General features: G+C 39.8%; 1 protein-coding gene across 1 annotated transcript in view; it reads left to right on the forward strand.

Moving 5' to 3' along the window:
* Nucleotides 1–20,556, forward strand: part of stt3b (STT3 oligosaccharyltransferase complex catalytic subunit B) — a 33,335-nt gene extending 12,779 nt beyond the window's left edge. The window contains exons 2-16 of the mRNA XM_026914058.3: nucleotides 2,292–2,400; nucleotides 3,683–3,970; nucleotides 4,777–4,842; nucleotides 9,089–9,188; nucleotides 11,998–12,096; nucleotides 12,235–12,381; nucleotides 12,832–12,880; nucleotides 13,892–14,046; nucleotides 15,033–15,244; nucleotides 15,826–16,013; nucleotides 16,323–16,494; nucleotides 17,833–18,006; nucleotides 18,152–18,265; nucleotides 18,393–18,599; nucleotides 18,735–20,556. Coding sequence (XP_026769859.1) covers nucleotides 2,292–2,400; nucleotides 3,683–3,970; nucleotides 4,777–4,842; nucleotides 9,089–9,188; nucleotides 11,998–12,096; nucleotides 12,235–12,381; nucleotides 12,832–12,880; nucleotides 13,892–14,046; nucleotides 15,033–15,244; nucleotides 15,826–16,013; nucleotides 16,323–16,494; nucleotides 17,833–18,006; nucleotides 18,152–18,265; nucleotides 18,393–18,599; nucleotides 18,735–18,815 — 2,161 coding nt within the window. The 3' untranslated portion in view covers nucleotides 18,816–20,556. The remainder of the gene's footprint in view (nucleotides 1–2,291; nucleotides 2,401–3,682; nucleotides 3,971–4,776; nucleotides 4,843–9,088; nucleotides 9,189–11,997; nucleotides 12,097–12,234; nucleotides 12,382–12,831; nucleotides 12,881–13,891; nucleotides 14,047–15,032; nucleotides 15,245–15,825; nucleotides 16,014–16,322; nucleotides 16,495–17,832; nucleotides 18,007–18,151; nucleotides 18,266–18,392; nucleotides 18,600–18,734) is intronic.
* Nucleotides 20,557–21,471: the final 915 nt, after the last annotated feature.

A 21,471-nucleotide genomic window follows, 5' to 3' on the forward strand; every position in this document is an offset into this window, starting at 1 on the left:
GATTTTATCATATTGTTTTTATTGCTGTTTTATAACAGCAATAGGCCACTCGAGGGCGTGCCTTACAGTGATGTTATTACAGGTCAAGGGGTTTTAGGCACTCCGCTCACGCTCTCTCATGGCTTATTGCGTTATTATAGATGATGCATTGTCTACAAGGGGAGAAAAATCAGCCATGACACTGAAATAAATAAACAAGCCAAAAAAGGGAACTTGTACAGACGGAATAGCATTTGAGGAGACAAACTCATTTAGGCATCTCAGTAATTTCCTCTTTTATCTCTAGCATTTCGAATTACACAAACTGGCTGATGCACTTAGCTTAGAATTTTGTTGGCCTTGACTTCATCTAATGGCATTTTCTTTATCCACTGCATCACTGATGTACCAGACCTGCTTCCTTTGTCATTATAAAAAGTCAAAATACTCTCAGTGGAGGCCTAAATGCAGACACCTCTTTAATGACTACACATTAGGGCTACACAGTATTGACAAAAACCTTGATATGTAATGAAGGTGTCGAATATTATGAAAAAGTATATTAATGTGTCAGCCTGGATGTGATAATGACATAAAATGACACTCATTTTCAGATTCTGTCTCTTTTTCTACTGATGTGTGTCTCTCCTTAAAGCAAACAACAAAATTACTATTTGCAAAGTGCAGAATAAAAAAAAATCAAGAGGTCATCATCAGGGCATCTTTTATTTATTTATTTATTTATATTTTTTTTATTGCATATAGGCTGAATCCCGAATGACTTCCTATTCACAACATGTAAGCTCGGATTAGCTAGGAAATAACATGGATATAAAATATGTTATACACCTTGTATAATGTACGCCATTTGAGATTCAGCCGCAGGGGAAAACAATATTACGGAAGCACAGGGCTGAATATAAATCCTGGTTTATACTTCTGCATCTGCGCGTTTGTGAGCATGTATGGGCGGTCACATAAGTGTCTGCCTTCATACGTGCACATAACGTTAGTGTCTCCACTAGGGACAGAAAAAAAATTAAAGCTGCAGAAAAAATGAAGAGAAGAATGCTACTTACCTTCCATGCTGTAAATCACTGATAATGTTCAGTGAGGTATTAAGCTCCTATTGCATACCATCTGTGTTTATTTTTCACCGTTTTTTAAACAGTCATTTTAACTACCGCAGCAATTTAGCTTTTTAATCAACATGAACGGTTTTAAGTGTTTTATAGGCTCTAATGTAATATACTAAGAGAATATGTAATATAAACTATATTACTCTATGTAAATAAAATGCTGTTATTATTATTGCAATATGAGTTTATACAATGCTCACACATAACGATGAGATTAATCGTGCAGCCCTTTAACCAATCTTCAGAGCAGAGGAGGCTGATCTGAGCTTGTCAGTACAAATCTGATTCCACTCCACTTGGTTCTGTAATGCAGTTGCACAAGTCAAAGTGGCTAGAGAGTAGCTGACATGTGGAGGTGGCGTAGAGTCAAGGTCAAAAAGGGGCACTTATGAACAATCTATCCACTTAACAAGGTGTAAATAGACTTTTTCCGTGATTATTCAGTGCGGAAAGACGTGAAATGCAAGCACTTGGGTGTGTGTGAAGGGGGGGAACAGCAGCAGATGGTTCTGTTTTTAGGATTTTGCGTAGAGTTGAATAGTTTTTTTTATTTACTTATTTATTCTTAGTAATACTACTTAAGTTGCAATTTTAATTCTGGTCGTTTGCTCAGGCTTTTGCTAAAGGCATTAAGGGTTTTCTTGCACAGCCATGACGGATCACTTGATGTATTAGATTTTGCTGTTAATCTTGTTTTCTTGTGTGTGGCTGTTTGAAAGCTGAACGAGATAATCAAGCAGGTCGGCTAACGTAAGCTTAGAGCTTTGCCTTCATTTCTGAAGGTGAGAGGCCAAACTTTGGGATCATGTTCTTTCATCCTCTGTTTCTCCAACATGGTTCATTGTTATTCTCTTCAGACCCTTTGTAATTTCAGTTCTTTGAAAGCTTCCTTTTGAGGCTCTGCATGGATACGGTCCAAATTGATCACAGATGGATGGAAAGAGAGCTTGGCAAATGCGCTATACTGATTACTGTTTTCCAATTACAGAAAATGCAAATGCATGTTGTCCTCGCATTGTTCTCAGTTATGAACTGAGGCTTTGCAGTTGCATGTCTACGGTTTATATAAATAGATTTATTCTGACAGTCCGGCTCGGTCATATCAATGACGACATGTTTTTTTTCTCCTCCTACCTCCCTTCTTTCTTCCTACTCTGTTTTCTCAACCTACAGGTTCAACTACAGGTCAACTCATCACCTCAGTACTAATGGCTTTTATGAATTTCTCAACTGGTTCGATGAGAGGGCATGGTATCCACTTGGCAGGATCGTGGGAGGCACGGTAAGGATGCTCTAATTAAAATTCTCAACTAAGCCGGTGCTAATTTTTTTCTCTTTCTTGTGCTCTCTATCGCTCTCTTTCGTTCATTAGGCTTATTCAGATCTCTCTCAGGATGCCCAAATCTTTGACTTTAACCTGACCTTCACCCCCTTAGTCACAATGTTTACATGCAGAACGTGGTAAAGGGGCATGAAGCTGTGGCAGGCTTTGATAGTACTCTGCAGAGAGTGTTTTCACAGCGTGACCGCTTTGTGTGCGAGAGCTGTAGAGATTTGCAAGAGACAGATCTCCCTAGCTGCAGCAGTGGCCATTTAGAGCAGCAACTATACAGCCTCTCATTTAGAGCAGGCCCTGAGGGCTGATGGAGAAGAAAAGAAGGGCTGGAGAAACCAATAAAACTGCATCTTCCTCACTTTTACACTTTTTCATCGTTCCTGTTCAGTGCTCCAGTTGTCCTTGTTCATTAGTATGTACGGCTTTACCAACACTATTTCTGGTTTAAACATGTAGGAAGTATAGCAAATCTTAGATCATCTTTCAGGTGGTAACCCTGCTTCCTGTAATACTGAGCTTTTATCTCCTAAATGTACTAGGGCTCCACAAAAAATAGAAAAATCCAGTGTCGATTCTGCAGCATTTGCACAGAGTAACACTACCCCCATCACCCCCACGTTTATTCACTGTAATCAGTGACCATAGGTGATGTACCACATGAGCCCATACATGAGAAGTGAGTCTGCAGAAGACAATGTGGAGAAACATGGTCAGAAAGCTAAGCTGTGGGAGAATTTTGAAAATGCCTACTTGTAGTGATAAGAAACAGATTTGTCCTAAACAAATGTTTCAGTTCAAAGAAACGTGAAGAAAGCTGCCAAGGAAGCATTAAAAATATCTCATGGAGTTTTTTTCTTTTCTTTTCGAGAGGATTGTAGACTAGTGGCATGTATAAGAGTACAGTCATTAGGGATTTCACACCAAAAGGCCACACTGTAATGTTGTCTTGCCAAGTTTTTTCATCTTTATGAGATTTTTTTTTTTTGTCTAGCTGGCATGTATGCATTGATAGTCTGGTCACTGGATGTAGAAACCATGCCAAGAAGAGGATGCTTTCCCCTTTAATCTATTAATCATAACATTTTGTCATCAATCTAAAAATTACTGTCATAATGTCTTGCTTACTCTGCTAGTGTTCAGTGGTTCACTTAAAATGTTCAGTGCTTAAAAGTTAAAAGATTTGAGTTGCTAATGATGTATTGCTCATTCTCCACGTGTATTTCCCCAGGTGTATCCAGGTCTTATGGTGACGGCGGGTCTAATCCACTATCTGCTGAACCTGCTCCATGTGACTGTGCACATCCGTGACGTGTGTGTGTTCCTGGCTCCGATCTTCAGTGGCCTGACTGCTGTCTCCACCTTCCTGCTGACGAGAGAGTTGTGGAATCAGGGAGCTGGGCTACTGGCTGCCTGCTTCATCGCTATAGTTCCCGGATATATCTCTCGCTCTGTAGCAGGTTCTTTCGACAACGAGGGCATCGCCATCTTTGCTCTGCAGTTTACTTATTACCTTTGGGTGAGCTACAAAACAAACATTGCTCATTCTCACACACTCAGGCTGTCTGCAGTCTTTCCAGTATCACTCCACACTCCTTCATGTGTGATGTTCTTCCTGTCTGTCAAGAGGCAAATTCTTTTGGTCTTTAATTGACAATTTATTGCTTTTTAGAACTGAGAAGATATTTGACCCTCAGGCAAAATACACTTCCTTGATTTCCAGTCAGTACATTATTGCTTGAAGAAATCACTTGATAAATACACTTCTCATAAACGTATGCTTGATGGTTCCTTTGTAAGAAAAGGACATCTCCATGATGTGGAGATTCAGGTCCAAAATTTGAAGAAGAAAAAGATTTTACTGCTAGGATTTTAATGAATTCCCATTGAAGCATAAGTGCCTTTTCTGTTTCTCTAATTGGTCTCTTAGCCCTGTGCAGTACGCCTTTACAGTTTAGCACTGCAAAAGTTAATCATATTTATGATTTTGGCTGCCACAATTAGCTCATCACTGATAGAAGAAATTCATACAGTCTGTTCAGTATTATGTCTTCTGTATCAAAAGGACGTATTCGCGCTCCTGAAGGAGAGAATTGTCCACCATTTACACTCTGAGTGTGGATTATCCTACTGAGGGTTAAAGTGTTCTAATGAATAATAAGCATTCATGTAGTCTGACTAATAGCTGTTACCCTGGAGAAAAATGTCATTTACTATTAGGTAAAGTAATCTGTTAAACATAACAGTATCAGCCTAGATCAATATCAGCATCAGTAACTATCAGAGCAGTGTAGTTGTACTTAAGCTGGGCTTTCTCTCTTTCAGGTGAAGTCTGTGAAGACTGGATCAGTCTTCTGGACCATTGGCTGTTGCCTGTCCTATTTCTATATGGTAAGTGTTGCTCTGATGTTTTCCCTGAGCGGTGTCTTGCAATGTTTTTGCATTTAAGTACACCTGTATATACCCCTGCCTTCAGTACTTTGTTACCTGTATATACCCCCGCCTTCAGTACTTTGTTACCTGTATATACCCCCGCCTTCAGTACTTTGTTACCTGTATATACCCCCGCCTTCAGTACTTTGTTACCTGTATATACCCCCGCCTTCAGTACTTTGTTACCTGTATATACCCCTGCCTTCAGTACTTTGTTACCTGTATATACCCCCGCCTTCAGTACTTTGTTACCTGTATATACCCCCGCCTTCAGTACTTTGTTACCTGTATATACCCCTGCCTTCAGTACTTTGTTACCTGTATATACCCCCGCCTTCAGTACTTTGTTACCTGTATATACCCCCGCCTTCAGTACTTTGTTACCTGTATATACCCCCGCCTTCAGTACTTTGTTACCTGTATATACCCCTACCATCTGTACTTTGTTACCTGTACATACCCCTACCTTCAGTTCTTTGTTACCTGTATATATCCCTACCTTCAGTACTTTGTTACCTGTATATATCCCTACCTTCAGTACTTTGTTACCTGTATATATCCCTACCTTCAGTACTTTGTTACCTGTATATATCCCTACCTTCAGTACTTTGTTACCTGTATATATCCCTACCTTCAGTACTTTGTTACCTGTATATACCCCTGCCTTCAGTACTTTGTTACCTGTATATACCCCCGCCTTCAGTACTTTGTTACCTGTATATACCCCCGCCTTCAGTACTTTGTTACCTGTACATACCCCTACCTTCAGTACTTTGTTACCTGTATATATCCCTACCTTCAGTACTTTGTTACCTGTATATATCCCTACCTTCAGTACTTTGTTACCTGTATATATCCCTACCTTCTGTACTTTGTTACCTGTACATACTCCTACCTTCAGTACTTTGTTACCTGTACATACCACTACCTTCTGTACATTGCATCACACCTCGCATAGCTGTGCATAGCATCTGTATCATATCTATTCTGCCTTAAGCTTACTGTGTCTTCTCTACATTTTTTAAAAATTCTTCTTATGTGCACTGCGGTCATATTTTTTGTATGTATTGGAAGTGCGTGTGTGCGTGTGTGCGTGTGTGCGTGTGTGCGTGTGTGCGTGTGTGCGTGTGTGCGTGTGTGCGTGTGTGTGTGTGAGAGAGCACACTTGGCAGTAAAGCTCTTTCTGATTCTGATTAGAGAGAGCAGACAGGACCAGGTGCATGTAAGAGCTACAGTACTTAACTTGCATGTGGGTGTTGAGCTGATTCCAGAAATATGTAAAGCAAATAAAAAAAAATAAACACCATTCATCAGGACTCACACCGGTGGCATTAATTAATATGAGCCGTTATTTAACCCTATGAGACTTTGCTTTGGAGACAGGCAGTGCTCAATAATAATGACATTGTGCAGTTCTGTCCTCCTTTCCTCTCCAGCATGTTAATTTCAGGACAAAAAGAGCTAAGAATGGCACAATGCCAATTTTATTTTCTGTTATCATTACAGCAACTGGGAGTATTATTCAACACCAATGCCATGTTTTTTTTAAACTGCTGTCCTTTAAGATGAGAGTTTTTTTAAATGATGCATGTTACATTAGATGGTTATCTAAAAAAATAAATAAATAAATACTCAAACTCTACATAGACATCAACCTGATTTACGCAAGCGGCTACTTTTTTTTTTTTTCTTCAAGAAATCTCTTTCCAAAATAAATAAATAAAACAAATATCACAAACCAGATGTGTGCCAAATTAGACAGTTTAAAATAAAACATGTAATCCCAGTATAATACAGGATGTCCCAGAAGTCTCCATACATAGGGGAAATTAACACTTTTTAGCTACATGTAACTTTATTTACCAAACGTCCTCTGCATGATTGCCATTTCTTTGTAAACACACGGAGTCGTCTCTCCCAACTTTGGCTCCCAGTTGGGCAACAGTGTTGTGTGTGATGCGCTCGCCATGTTTCCTGTTAAAGTCCATCGCAACCTTATATACACAGTCAGGTCCGGAAGTATTTGGACAATGACAGAGTTTTTGTGATTTTGCCTTTATACACCACCACAGTGGATTTGAAATTAAACAATCAAGATGTGATCGAAGTGTAGACTTTCAGCTTTATTTTAACAGGTTCCACAAAAATATGGAATTTACCATTTAGGAATTACAGCCATTTTAAGCAAAGTACCTCAGTTTTATATATTGGGATATAATAGTTTGGGATGGATATATATATATATATATATATATATATATATATATATATATATATATATATATATATATATATATATATATATATATATATAGGGACACCCTGTAGTTATTCATGCCAAATTCCAGATAAAACAAATCACAGCAGTACAAAATAAAGAAAAAAAAAAAAACCATGTAACTTCAGCATTAAAATAAAAAGCATTATTTTCAGTACACTTTCTGTATGGCTGTTTTATTACCTCTGCCCCTTTTAGCAACTTCAGTGTCAGTTAGCTAATTTTCTGCCCCTTATACTCTCTGAATCAAGAGGGGACAATTCTTGTTTAGAAAAAATAAGCGTTTTCGCTTCCACAGCTGTCAGACTGTTCTTTCATTCATCAACTGTATTAGAGGCAGTGCTGAAGAGCCTCTTGTTCTCTACACTTGTGTGTGTTACACAGTAAAGTTAGCTGTTAAAGCAGGGAGACTAGTCAGGGTTTGTTGACTGTCCAGCAGAGCAAGGGCTTATCAGATCGAGGATTATTTGGCTCCTGACAAAGATGTGCACTTTACTCATTGACCAGCTGCTGCTGTATTTTCTTCACAAATTTCATCGTAACACACTAGATGGGCTGCTCTTGCTTGTACTTGCTGTATCTACCCACAGGGCCGTCTCTTGCTGGCTCTGATGTTTCATATGTAGTCCTTTTGTCTAGTCGTTCCATCTTTTCTAGCTCAGCACCCTTACCAAGCTTTGAAGTGTCTGTAGTGGAAAAGTACACATACTAAAACATTTGAAATGTACATAGCCGGTGAATAAGTCTCTCTGCAATATGAAAAGCTGATGTTACACTACAAGGTCACCGGTTTGCAGTGAGGATCATGTGATCCATACTATTCCGCCTTGTTTGCTAGTCTGGTTGGAGGCATTTAAGCTGACATTCAGCTTTTCCTGAGCATCCTCTAGGTGTGAGTAAGTGAGTGGTGAGTTATAAACGTCACCTACAATTTTTCTGCAGATGGAGATACAAGCATAGTCTCGTAGGAGAACATGAATTTGGCTCTTGTCGATTTACCCTGTGTAGAATCACTCCTGTAGCTGCCGTGATTGACTCCTCTGTGTGACTCACGTCGTCGTACTTACCGAGGATGGCTCTGTCAGAAATGAAGTGTTGGTTTGGCAGGATGTAGCGTTGATCCAACTGTTCAGTAGAGCTCCAAACCAGTATTATCAGCCACCATCCCTGTTCTGTTATCTCCTGAGCTCTGAGGCTGCCTGGATGGTGTTTTTCTCCTTCATACTGACTGTATGCTAATGGTTAATGTGGCCTCTTTCTTTCGAGTAACCTGGATTAATTTTTCATGAAGTACTTCTAAAAGTGTTTGCAATTGTTATTAAGTTTGTTGTCCTGAGGTTTCCATCCCTCGATACGCTTGTTTTACATGCATTGCAGTCTGCTGTTTTGTTTTTCTCCTCCTTTAGTGTAAATTTAGTCAATACTGACATGATAGCAACTCTCACACACGCTTTGCTGGTTTGGTAATTTAGGTAGCTACTAAAATAAAAGGTATTATTTATTGACACAATAAATAATAAATTATTATCCTGCCTTATGTTATATTACACTACGAGTCGTTCTATGACATTTCGGGGTAGAATTGATACAGAATCTAATGGGATTTGTTCTTTTTTTCCTCCCTTATCCACGATTTTCTTCTGATATCGGCTGGTACAGTTACTGGATATAGGATTGGTGCTTTCTGTAACGAGAGCCATCATCTCTGCAATAGGCTTCAACACCTACACGGCTTGGAGAACCACTAACCAGCAGGCCATAAGTTCAGAGTACTAGAGTGTCTAGTCTAAACCACTCATAAATGTACAGGTTCCTGTGGCTGAATGATTGGATTGAGTGCAGATGTATAGTGCTGATTTGTGTGTGTGTGTGTGTGTGTGTGTGTGTGTGTGTGTGTGTGTGTGTGTGTGTGTGTGTGTGTTACAGGTGTCTGCGTGGGGAGGCTATGTTTTCATCATCAACCTGATCCCTCTGCATGTGTTTGTGCTGCTCCTCATGCAGCGTTACAGCAGAAGGCTTTATATTGGTGAGTCAGCGCTCCATGAGAGTGTTCATGTGTGTGTTTTGCCCTTTGAGACACACTACCACCTACACACACCTCACACAAACACTGAGTATCTACAGTCTTCTTTTCCAGTAGTGAAAATGCCTGTTTTGCCTCGCTCTTGTCTATATTTGATTTTTTTTTTCACCACCACATTCACGCACACATGCATGTGAATATGGAGCACAAAGCTTCATGTTGCTTGCTGTGCTCTGTTCAGTGTCTTTTTTTTTGTTTTGTTTTGTTTTATTTATTTATTTTTTTAACCCATCTTGCAGGGAGAGCAAAATGTAACCAGAACTGGACTTTTTAATAGCACATTTTTATTTATTCCACCTACTCCTCTGTCTCTCATAACCAGTTAGATTGACAGCTTCTTACAACTTACCAACAAAACAGATCGTAGCTGCTTAAATTAGGGCTTCTGTCATGAAGTTGCATTGTTACACGAACTAACAGCAGAGGCGTAAGGCTTCTCTGAGAAGCGAATCATTATTTTAGTGTTTTTTATTTATTTATTTTGATTGATTGCCTTGTTTTAAAGAAAGTGTGTGGGCCCTGCAGTGGTGCTCGTATGGTGGTCCAGGATAGCGCTGCTTTCTCCTGATAATTCTGTTAGGACTTTCATTATCCCTCCCCTCATGGCTCTATGGAGTAGTGGCCCAGCTGCTGCAGTCAGAAATGGGCTCAGTGATGGATGCTGGACATTAGCCTCATCCAACACTGTTCCACAATACGCTTTTCCCGAGTGCCACGGAACAGGTGCTGCATCTGGCTCCCCACAGAGTTTCAGTTACACAGCACTTCTGTTTAGCGTGCTAATAAATTAGACCAATTTGGATTAAGTAACGTCTCGGTGGCTCTGAGATCTGGGCAGATATTTCAAAGTGCTTATGATAACACTTCGCTTCCAGTAGCCGTCCCTGGACGATGGCTCGCAAAGCTAATACTGGAATTCAGACCAAGAGAGAGAGCACTGGAGGATGAGACCGTGAATATTGCTGCTTTATTTAACAACTCATTTCAATTGACATTTTGTAATGAAATCTGACCTCTCCTTTTTTTTTTGTTTTTTTTTTTTGTTTGTTTTTTTTTTTTGTTTGTTTTTTAAGCTGGATTTGGCAAGCACTGTGGCCATTGTATAGATATCTGGATATTAAACCAATTCTGAATAGGGGTGTATACCTCAGAGACAGGAACTGTGGAGATGATGGAGTCTTCAGCAACAAATGCTTCACTCAGTCACCAAGGGAATTGCTTCAGATCCATGACTGCTGGTCTCGTACCTTCACACCTATACAAATTCACTTCTAATGGACACCTGAAAATATGTCCCCTTCTGAGAGCTGTCAGTCAAAGACCATCTGTTTTCTAAAATCTTGTATGATAGTACATTATCGTTTTAACCTCAGGATTATTTTGCATTATGATGAAACCAGTCAAATTAGAAGGACACTTAAAACTGATGTGGGTGAAATGTCTTTATTTCACTCTGAGACTCTGGTGGCTGGTTATTTGTGCAAGGTTTTTTGTTGTTTTTTTTGTGTTTGTTTGTTTGTTTCCTTTTCATCAGGCCACATCAGGTTGAGAATGAATGAATGCGGGGCCTTGAATGGTTTTATTATACCTTGGCCTTTTGCAGCAATGGTGGAAACTTGTTCATGTAAAGAATTTATTTTCTAATAACTGATTAGATGTGGTCCTTAACACTGTTGATCTACACATTGTGCATCTCAGTTAATTGCTCATGATGTAACTGTGGAGACCAGGGCTGTGTAACATGTTACACATTATCACAGGTTTGGTCTGCATTATGAAAATGAGCGAGGCGTATCGTCATCACAGTGTATGGCAATGTAATTGCAATGTGCTATGTTCGGTCCATATCGTAGAGATGTGGTTTGAATTTCAACAAGGAAATTATTAGAGGTTCAAAGATAAAACTGGCTGATATTTAAGAGTTATTGGTATTGGTGGAATCATGCTGATGGAGAGAGCACTTTCTTTATCTCTTTACATACTTGACATAATTTACATCTCTTTACACACTCTTTACATAATCTCTTTACATTAATGAATGCAGTTTTCTTAGAGGACAATTAATGTTATTTTAAATAACCACCATACATGCAGAAGGGTGCTAGTTCTTTGTGTGTGTGTGTGTGTGTGTGTGTGTGTGTGTGTGTGTGTGTGTGTGAGAGAACACAGTTTATTTGTGAGGTACAGTTTTGCTCTTGTCGACTCCTGGTCCCAATGACAGGCGTTCTGTAGATTCAAACATACAGTTTCCATGAAGATAGCACAAAACTTAAGTTAGTTCTGTCATTTTGGAGATGTCAGTCAATGTACTTTCTGTTTTTTTTCCTGCTTTAAACTTTTTTTGTTTGTTTTCGATGTATATTGCTGTCTGAAACTAAAACTATTGGAGTCTGCCTAATTTACGATTAATTGACAGTTTAAATATAAGTTACTGTGTGTGTTCCAACACTTTTGCAAAGTTCTGGCACTGGTGGTAACATGGCAGCCCAGTTTGTAAATGATTCAGAGCGCAAGGCCCAGCTTCTGAGTACAGGCCCTGTCTGATTCCTCCTCATTAGCTCTACTCACTGCTGCTTCCTTCTGCCATTCTGCACTAAAATGCAGATCAAGCATGAAATTGGAATGAGATGAATAGCATTGCTTCACCAACTTGTCACACAGATGTTCTGCACTTTCCTACGCATGTGTGAATGCATTTGTATTTTGATAGGATTGTATGTCTAAGTTAATGCTCTTTTTTTTCTCCATACAGCTTACAGCACATTTTATATAGTGGGCTTGGTGCTGTCCATGCAAGTTCCGTTTGTGGGCTTCCAGCCTATAAGGACGAGTGAGCACATGGCAGCAGCTGGTAAGAATAGTTCTACTTGCCCCTTTCTGCCACTGAGCGAGATATTCCAGAAAAGAGAACTGAACTCTGCTTAGCAGATGTCTGTAACTAGTAGCTCCTGGAACCATGCTGAGTGTGTGTGGGTGTGTGTCTCTGCAGGTGTCTTTGCCCTCCTGCAGGCGTATGCCTTCTTGCAGTATCTCAAGGACAGACTGACTAGGCAGGAGTTCCAGACCCTTTTCTTTCTCGGAGTCTCACTGGCCGCGGGGGTGGTTTTCCTCACGGTCATCTATCTGACCTACACCGGTGAGGCTGCAGAATATAACACAGCATATGTCTTCTCCATGCACTCCTCCCCTGCTGCAAATAAGTTCTCAGATCATACTACTTACTCTTCATCTAGCTTCAGAAAGACTTCATGTCATTTTAACTTTTTTTTCTATCCTGCATGTATGTGACTTGTGAGAGTCATTTGCTTCACTTCCCCAGCCTCACCAGCCCTTCATTAATCACACCAACGCCTGTAACAAGCTTACGAGATCTCATTAGAGCCGGTTCCCTGTATTTTCTGTGTTGCATTTACACCGAATACAGCCTCCCAGTGGAAATGACTTGAAATTGCATTGGGCATAGTGGGAGGCATTAGTCTGCTGAAAGCTATCCAAGCTGCTCTGCCTCAGCGGAATCACTAAAGAGTTAGAGCCATTCTGTTTGTTGATTGTGACTCTTTTATGTTCCTGTTGTCTGTGTTTTCAGGCTACATTGCACCTTGGAGTGGCCGCTTTTATTCACTGTGGGACACAGGGTAAGTGGGCTTTGTTTTTGCATGCATGTGAGGCTCTGCAGCTGCTTTCTTTTAATCATAAATATCAGAAACAGGCTCTGACTTTTTTCATTTAGGTCTTTATTTCTCAGAATGACATGCAGGCTTCCTGAGTGAACTTACAGCCCAGTCAGACTTTATCAATGTTAATTAACTCTGTATGACTACACAGTTCCTCTGCCAGTACGCCACAAAACACCGGCTTTGATCCACTGTGCAATCTTGACAGTAAAGTGTTAATTATTAGTTATATTAATATAATATGGAGTGATGGAATAATTACATGCATGGCAGCCATAAATTGAGTGTAGCTGAAGATTTATCTTTGGAAATGTACTAGCTGTCAATTCTGTGAGCGTTTGACTTCCCTGTGCAGTAGGCTCTGCGGGGGGTGAGGGAAACTGGGGCTCTGTAAAATCCTCACCGTGCAGAATCAGCTTTCTGTGATGCAGGGAAGAGCAGAAGAGAGAGAGAGGGGTGTGTAAGGAGATAATGATCAGAAAGAAGCTTGTTTAAAGCGAGGACAGCATCACGAGGTCCGCTGGTACACTCGTGCTCACAGAGGGCTGTGATATACACCAGTGAAAGAGAACAGTACTGCATATATATATATTTTAAAAAACAAATAATAAAAAAAAGCTAGTTTAAAAAAAAAAAAACTCCAGAAACCCAGACAGTGGTTAACTTGGTGAGTTAGTTGGCTCATTTAGCCAAGTTTCCACTAATCTCCCTAGGGATCTAAACTTGGAGTCTTTGATACATTAAGGCAGTTTGATTTTGAAGTGCTGGCTTCATGGTTAAGGAAGCAGCTTTTGTTCTTCAAAGAGCCTCTTCCCGTGTGTATTTGGACCATGAATTCATTGTTGCAAATTAATACTCAAGGTAAAGGCAACATTACAAGTCAACTCCGGGGCATTAGAAAAATGTTGTGTAGTGCATTAAACATCATACATAATCCAAACCATACATTCTTCTTGATTGTGTACATTTCAGGTATGCTAAGATCCACATCCCCATCATCGCTTCGGTATCAGAGCACCAACCCACCACCTGGGTCTCCTTCTTCTTTGACCTTCACATCCTGGTGTGCACGTTCCCCGCTGGGCTTTGGTTCTGCATCAAGAACATCAATGATGAGCGTGTGTTCGGTGAGCACTCTGCAACAGCACCGTTACAGTGCCCCAGTGTAGCTGTGCTGCTCAAGTAGCTGGTGCTAAGTGAGTGCTAAGACTCCTGCAGTCTGTCTCTGCAGGCAGAATAGGTATTATGAAGAGACAGGGAAGAACACAAAAAGCCTAGACTGCCAGTTGATCCCAGCCAGTTTAGCCATTTTTCTTCATATCCTTTTCTTGCAGACTTTTGCCTCAGCAGAGACAGCTCAGGGCCCAAAGCAATAAAATCCGTTTCATCAGTCTGTTGTTTTGAGCAGAGATTATATTATATCTCACGTGTACGGAAAAATATCTGTTGAAGGCTAAAGACGGTATTCAACCCATTTCAATCTTTTTAACTCAGGGAGCAGTTTATGTCGTTATTTTGTTTTCACAGAGTCTGCTAAATGACTCTTGCTGAAATTTACAAGGTATAACAAACAGAGTTTACAGTCATATAAACTGCAGTGAAGCCACCCAGAGAACAAATATACAAGGAAAAAGGATTTGGGTCAATAATTAAATAGTGCTGTGCTGCAAACCAGTACGGCTGCAGTGCAGAGATCAATTTAAGAATCCAGTAGTCATACTTTTGTTTTTTTTTGTTTAAATAAACTGTCATAGCTGAGCATGATGGAACCCCAAATATTTATTTGCTCACACTGACACCACACCTTTTCTGCCATCATTCATGCAGTACTCAGTGCTGAATGAATAAAGCAGCCTGAAAGACGACATGGTTGTACGTATGTGTAACGTAGACGCTGTGTTTGAAAACCTCTACTGATTGGCAGCTTTGTACCGGTGGCTTGTTTATATTAGTACACTAATTTATAGTGTGTATTACTAACAGGATTAACTGTAGTCCACCAAATAATGCTACAAAACATAAAACATGATCAGGAATATTAAGTGATGCTTTATCAGTAGGGTTGAAAAGCATGTTACATTTATCTCACACTCTGCTCTTTGCTTCCCTCCAGTGGCTCTTTATGCCATCAGTGCCGTGTACTTTGCTGGTGTTATGGTGCGACTCATGCTGACGTTGACTCCAGTGGTGTGTATGCTGTCGGCCATCGCTTTCTCCAGCGTGTTCGAGCACTACCTGGGAGACGACACAAAGAAGGAGAACCCACCAGCGGAGGACAGCAGCGATGAAGATGACAAGAGGAACTCAGGAAATCTCTATGACAAGGTAAGAGGCCTGCTTTACACAGTTTACCTTCCAGGTCTTTTTCGCAGTCACACCCTAAGTACTTTTTGTAGGCTTTCATTTGCAAAGCTTACAAGCCCAGAGGTACCATGGTATTTAAGGTTTTTGACTCTTGCTACAGCAATACCGGAGGCATCTAAACATAAAATATCAAATAATAATAAAACATGATTAGTGAATGTAGTGAAAGATAATTAGTGCGGTATCTGACATGAAAAAGCAGACTACAGACCGATCATAAACTTATGTTAATTTTGTAACAATAGTAAAAAAAAAAATAAACTTGTACACTCAGCTAGTTGCTTACAAATCCAAAATTAAATATAATTTCAGCCAATAAGTGTGTTTTTTTTTTTTTTTTAAATCATTTATGCTGTTAGCATGGAGCTGTCCAGTCCAGTGACTAAAATACTGTTTTTTCTCTCTGCTGGTTAGCAGTGCTGGCATCGCTGCAAGCCTATTTGCAGCCTCTCGTTTTTAGGTGTGATTCTGTTTCCCAAATGTAATTTGAGGTGTGTGTGTGTCTGTGTCTGTCTGTGCGCACACGTGTGTCTTCTTGGCAGGCAGGGAAAGTGCGGAAGCACATATCTGAGCAGGACCGACAGGAGGAGGGCCTGGGGCCCAACATCAAGAGCATTGTCACCATGCTGATGCTGATGCTGCTGATGATGTTTGCTGTGCACTGCACCTGGGTCACCAGCAATGCTTACTCCAGTCCCAGCGTGGTGCTAGCTTCTTACAACCATGACGGGTGAGAGCACACTAGCCCAGCCTCATGTTTACTCTACACACCCTTAAGGACTGTTAATGTCTTTTTGTCTTTGCAGCGCTCTCTTAATCGCACAGACGGGTTTGTGTGTTTTTATTAGTCTTAACTAGAATGTAGGCTGGTTGTGGCATGCACACGAGCAAGTGGTCTTGATATATATGTGTGTGTGTGTGTGTGTGTGTGTGTGTGTGTGTGTGTGTGTGTGTGTGTGTGTGTGTGTGTGTGTGTGTGTGTGTGTGTGTGTGTGTGTGTGTGTGTGTGTGTGTGTGTGTGTGTGTGTCACTGGAGCAGGTCAAGGAACATTCTGGATGATTTCCGTGAGGCGTATTACTGGCTGAGGCAGAACACAGACGAGCATGCACGAGTCATGTCATGGTGGGACTACGGCTATCAGATAGCGGGCATGGCCAACCGAACTACACTGGTGGACAACAACACCTGGAACAACAGTCACATAGCACTGGTGAGAAGAGTCGCCCATCATCACTGGATCATCCTTAAACACCTGGCTGCTAGAAACAGCCAGAAGAGTGATAGAATGACAATTAGGAGATCATAGACCTGAAAGTGTTTCTCTCTTGATCATTTCTGAGTAAATGAATCATTAAATATGAAGTGTGGTACCATACAGAGCATTTGGGAGAATTTGGAACAGCTGCATAAATAAATAGATCACGGTTGAAGCAAAGTACTGTAAAAATAGAACAGACACTTCCTGTTTACACTGCTGTGTAGGATGTCAGGTTTGGCCAAGTGTAAGGAGCTAGACATGCAGAGGTATTAGTGCAGTCTGCAAAGCATTATGCTTCTGTTACATTTGTATGGTTAGCTAGCATTGCTTATTTTCCTCATATTTTAATTCTCTCTTATTCTCTCACTAAACGACGGGAATCCAACAACTTGTATAGAGGAGTAAGCACTGCTTATATTATGTTATGTTATAATTAAATTAACATAATTAACTATTTGAGCTAGGAATTCAGCCTTGCCATTTGTTCTCTGGGAACTCCAGTGCTTTCTCTGAGATATTTATTGTATTTGAAGGCAACAAAAGTTGGAGCTTTAGCACTTTTATTACCTTAAAATCCTTGGTATCAGACTAATTAATCGGCCGGATTGAACAATCAGTCAACCACTAACTAGGTATATTGTGAAAAGTAAAAGCTTGTGTGTTTTTTAATTATTTACAAGAATACAAGATTCTCCTTATCACCTTCAAAGCACTTCATGGTCTCGCCCCCCATACATTTCTGATCTCATTCATACTTACTCTCCAGTTCGCACATTACGCTCTTCAGATCCTGGTCTACTGTTAACTCCACGCCACAGGTTAGCATCGTTTGGTGGACGAGCGTTTTGTATCTCTGCTCCCACACTCTGGAATTCTCTTCCCAAAAACATACGTGATCTTTCTTCATTACAGGATTTCAAAACCCACCTTTAAAACACATCTTTTTCTTTCTTGTTTTTCTGATCTCTGACTGCATGATCTGATTCACGCCATGGATTTCTTGTTTATTTCCTTTGTTCTTTGTCTGCTGTCATGTTTATCTATTTTCATATTGTAAAGTGACCTTGAGTTTGCAGAAAGGCACTATATAAAATAAACTTTTTATTATTATTATTTTTAACAAACAACTTGTAACTGCTCTTAAGTATCTAAAGTCAGATAAATGGCTGCACGCTGATTAAACACCCAGTTTTTCTCATTCTCAGCAGTGCCATCTTGTGCTCACTAATGTTTATTACAATCTTTTTTTTTTTTTTTTTTTTTTTTTTTTTTTTTTTAATAACCCTGCAGGTGGGAAAGGCCATGTCTTCTAACGAGAGTGCAGCATACGAGATTATGAAATCCTTGGATGTTGATTATGTCCTTATCATTTTCGGCGGTGTGATCGGGTACTCAGGAGATGACATTAACAAGTTCCTGTGGATGGTGCGCATTGCAGAAGGGGAGCACCCTAAAGACATCAGGGTATGTGTCCATGGTAACCGTGATGGAGTTGTTGGTCTGACTTGCAGTATTATTTATTCATATAAACCTTGAATGGGTTGCCATCTCCAGTGTTTCATGTCATGATTCGTTTAAAGTAAATACTGACAGTGGGTTTTTCTTCCAGGAGAGTGACTACTTCACCCCTCAGGGAGAATTTAGAGTAGATAAGGCAGGCTCTCCTACTCTGCTCAACTGCCTCATGTACAAAATGTCTTACTACCGCTTTGGAGAGATGCAGGTATGAGTTTTTTCCTGTCTTCTTTGTAAACCAATTTTAATGACTGTTTGTTTTTTCAAGATTTTTTTTTTTTAACTATAATACTGCTTAGCAGACTTGTCCGCTAACTGTCTGCTTTTGTGTGTAGCTGGACTTCCGCACACCTCCTGGGTTTGACCGGACACGGAATGCTGAGATCGGCAACAAGGACATTCGTCTGAAACACCTTGAGGAGGCGTTTACTTCTGAGCACTGGCTGGTGCGAATCTACAGAGTGAAGAAGCAGGAGAACCGGCAGGCTCTGGACCACAATCTCCGCAACGTCGCGGCCAAACAGAAGTACACCTCAAAAAAGGTACAATATCCCATGACCTACTACTTTACCTTGAACTTATCAGAACATATTTGTGTTATGAGATAAAAATAAGGTACTTGTTTTTTTTTTTTTAACTTAGTTTTAAACTTTTTCTCTTTCTTTCTCAATTTGTAGACGGCCAAGAGGAAGAGAGGATACATAAAAAATAAACTGGTCCTGAAAAAAGGCAAGAAACTGAATAAAAAGTCAGTTTAGTTGTTGAATGGAAAATGGTAAAAAATGGCAAACAAGGCAAAATAGACAATGACAAATGAAACCAGTAATCCACCAATCAAGAAGAAAAACAAACCAGTCGTCTGGCATCTGACCACCTGAAAATATTTGATTGGAGGCTTTGACCCCGTGATTGCCATGACGACGAGGAGGCTGTGTGATCTGACTGAGGGAGTTGAAAGAGAGGGCCTGGACAGGGAGCTCTATTTTAATCTAATGATTCTGGACTTTTTTTTTTTTTCTTTTGTACTTGAATGTGTTCGTAAGGCAGGTGAGCTGTCCTATCCATCAAGATGGCAGCCTTCTGTTTGTGGTACAATTCTACCTAATCCACAACAGCAGTAATGTAACATAAGATGAAGTGGTAAGCTGAGTGAACCTTGGAGCAATAGCACCAAAGATGCAGTTTTTTTTTTTTTTAGTTTTGTTTTTCAGAGCCTGTGTTAACTTGTTACTTTTGATAAAAAATAAATAAATAAATAAAAGCTCTGGAGTTTGAGGGCTATGGAGTGGTGTACAGTGTGAGAGGGCCAGGCCTTCCTGCAATCTTTCACTTATAACTGATGAAACCCTCCTGTGTAGTTTCCAGAATGCATTTGAGTTCCTTGTCACTTGAATGTGTGTATCTCAGCACAGCAGGCATTGCAGAGGACTGAGTTATTTCTAATGTGCTTAATTGTTATGGTGATTTTTTTAATAGAATTTTCTTTACTGTTGAATTGAAATATCGGTTTAATTTTGCTCCTATCTCTTGTCCAGAAGTCTGGTTTGGTTTCAGCAGTGCCCCAGGGAAGTGAATACTGTAGATAGACTGTTGAATAAAGGCTGTTTTGCAGTGTTGGGCCTTGTAGGAATTTGTTTCTCCCCTCCCTTTTTTTTTTTTTTTTTTTTTTTTTTTTTAAATGACTATCTCACTTTGCCTGTGCTGAATGCCAGGAGGGAGTGACACTTGTATTAGTTGTAGGGTTTTTTTTTTTTTTTTTTTTGGTTTTATTTTTTATACAATGCTGCATTATTAGCTTGTGCACTTTTGGCTTAGTTCACCTTAAAGTGGATCCACTACTGAGTAGCATGCAGGTAACGAGTGTGTATTCTTAGTGATAACGTTTCTGTTCCGGGTGACAAATTTTGCATTTCTTTCATGTTCCATTTCTGTCTTTTGCTCCTGGCGGACGGCCGTCGGAATGGTCGTCATATTTCTGAATGGTTCGTTCTCTTGGTTCGTTCTCTTGCTCCATGTTTTTCTTGGTTTTCCCTTCCCTCCGTGCGCTGCCTCTACTTTATCTTTTGTGTGTGAGTTAACAGGAGGGCAGTTTTAGTTCTTTCTGAGGAAAATGCTGACTCAATTTAACAGCCATCTGCTTAACAACATATCTATTTCATAATTAATTAATAGACTCAAGAGCTATTTATTTATAAGAACAAAGGGGAAAAGTAGAAAGAGGGCAGCATCTCATCACAAAATGCAAAACTGTGTGTTGTTTAAGTTGGGATTTCTTCCACAAGTTGTAAAAGAGAGTTTGAGAAGAATTTGAAAAATGATGCTATTGTCAGAATCAGCGATGCCGTTGAAATTAAAGGTATATGAAAGGTTCTGCCTTATCACGAATGGCCATGTTTGTACTTATTTTTTACATCTCATCTCTTATCCTCTGCTTTGGTCTGTCTTGTATTTAATGGTACACAGCAGTTTCATTAAACAAAACGTCAATTTGTGTTTTAATTTTAATATTGTTCTTAAAGGGTTCCACTGACCCTGCAGTAGTACACACGAACCCTGCACTGTCACCCCAACCACTGAACAACAGAAAGAATAAATGCTAGCTTGTCAACTCTTAACTCTATTTCATTTTTGGTAAATTGTATTTAATCTTGGTTTATCCTGGGTGTCTTGATCTTTCTTTGTAAAGACTGGCAAAGTGAATACACTATACAAATGAATTTTCATTCTACATGAATGTCTTGTGTCCTCTAGATGGCAGCACAAGCTTAGTCCTGTTGTCATGGCGACCCTTAAAAGTTGCTGTTTTATTTGTCAAATTAGCTTTAGTGAAGTTTTAAAATGAGGCTATTTTTAAAAATAAAAAAAAAGTGCGTGTGGGGGGAGTGTTAAACCATTAACTAAGTAAACCATAAATGGGTTTAAATCAGCCGTTCAAGAGTCAACTTTTACAAGTACATAAAAATATCAAACGGTTGTTTATATTCAAATACTACTGAAATACTAACCTATTATATACAATTTAAATTCCAGTTACAACCAATTTGTGTTCAGTCCTCTATTTTTCACTCTGATATGTCATTGTGACTGGAAAAAATACAGCATGTATTTCTACAGAAAGGTTTATTTTAACACACGTTATAGTGTACTATGGAAGGTATCATCATCTCCCTGCCTGTATATGGTGAAATGAACATGTTGCATAGTTTCTACATTGGTGCACAAAGTGTTTGGTCTAAGCTCTGAATTACATTACGATGCTATACATCACTTCGCCTAAGACTCTTCACATCAACATGGAGCACTGAACACGTTTCACAGATCTATTCTACATTATTTACCCTAAACTTTACACTTATTTTTTCAATCTTAACAAACGTGCAAAAATAGTGCGTTCCAGTAAGGCCTGTAAGAGTC

The sequence above is a fragment of the Pangasianodon hypophthalmus genome, chromosome 1 (genome assembly GCF_027358585.1).
Source record: "Pangasianodon hypophthalmus isolate fPanHyp1 chromosome 1, fPanHyp1.pri, whole genome shotgun sequence".
NCBI classification, from domain to species: domain Eukaryota; kingdom Metazoa; phylum Chordata; class Actinopteri; order Siluriformes; family Pangasiidae; genus Pangasianodon; species Pangasianodon hypophthalmus.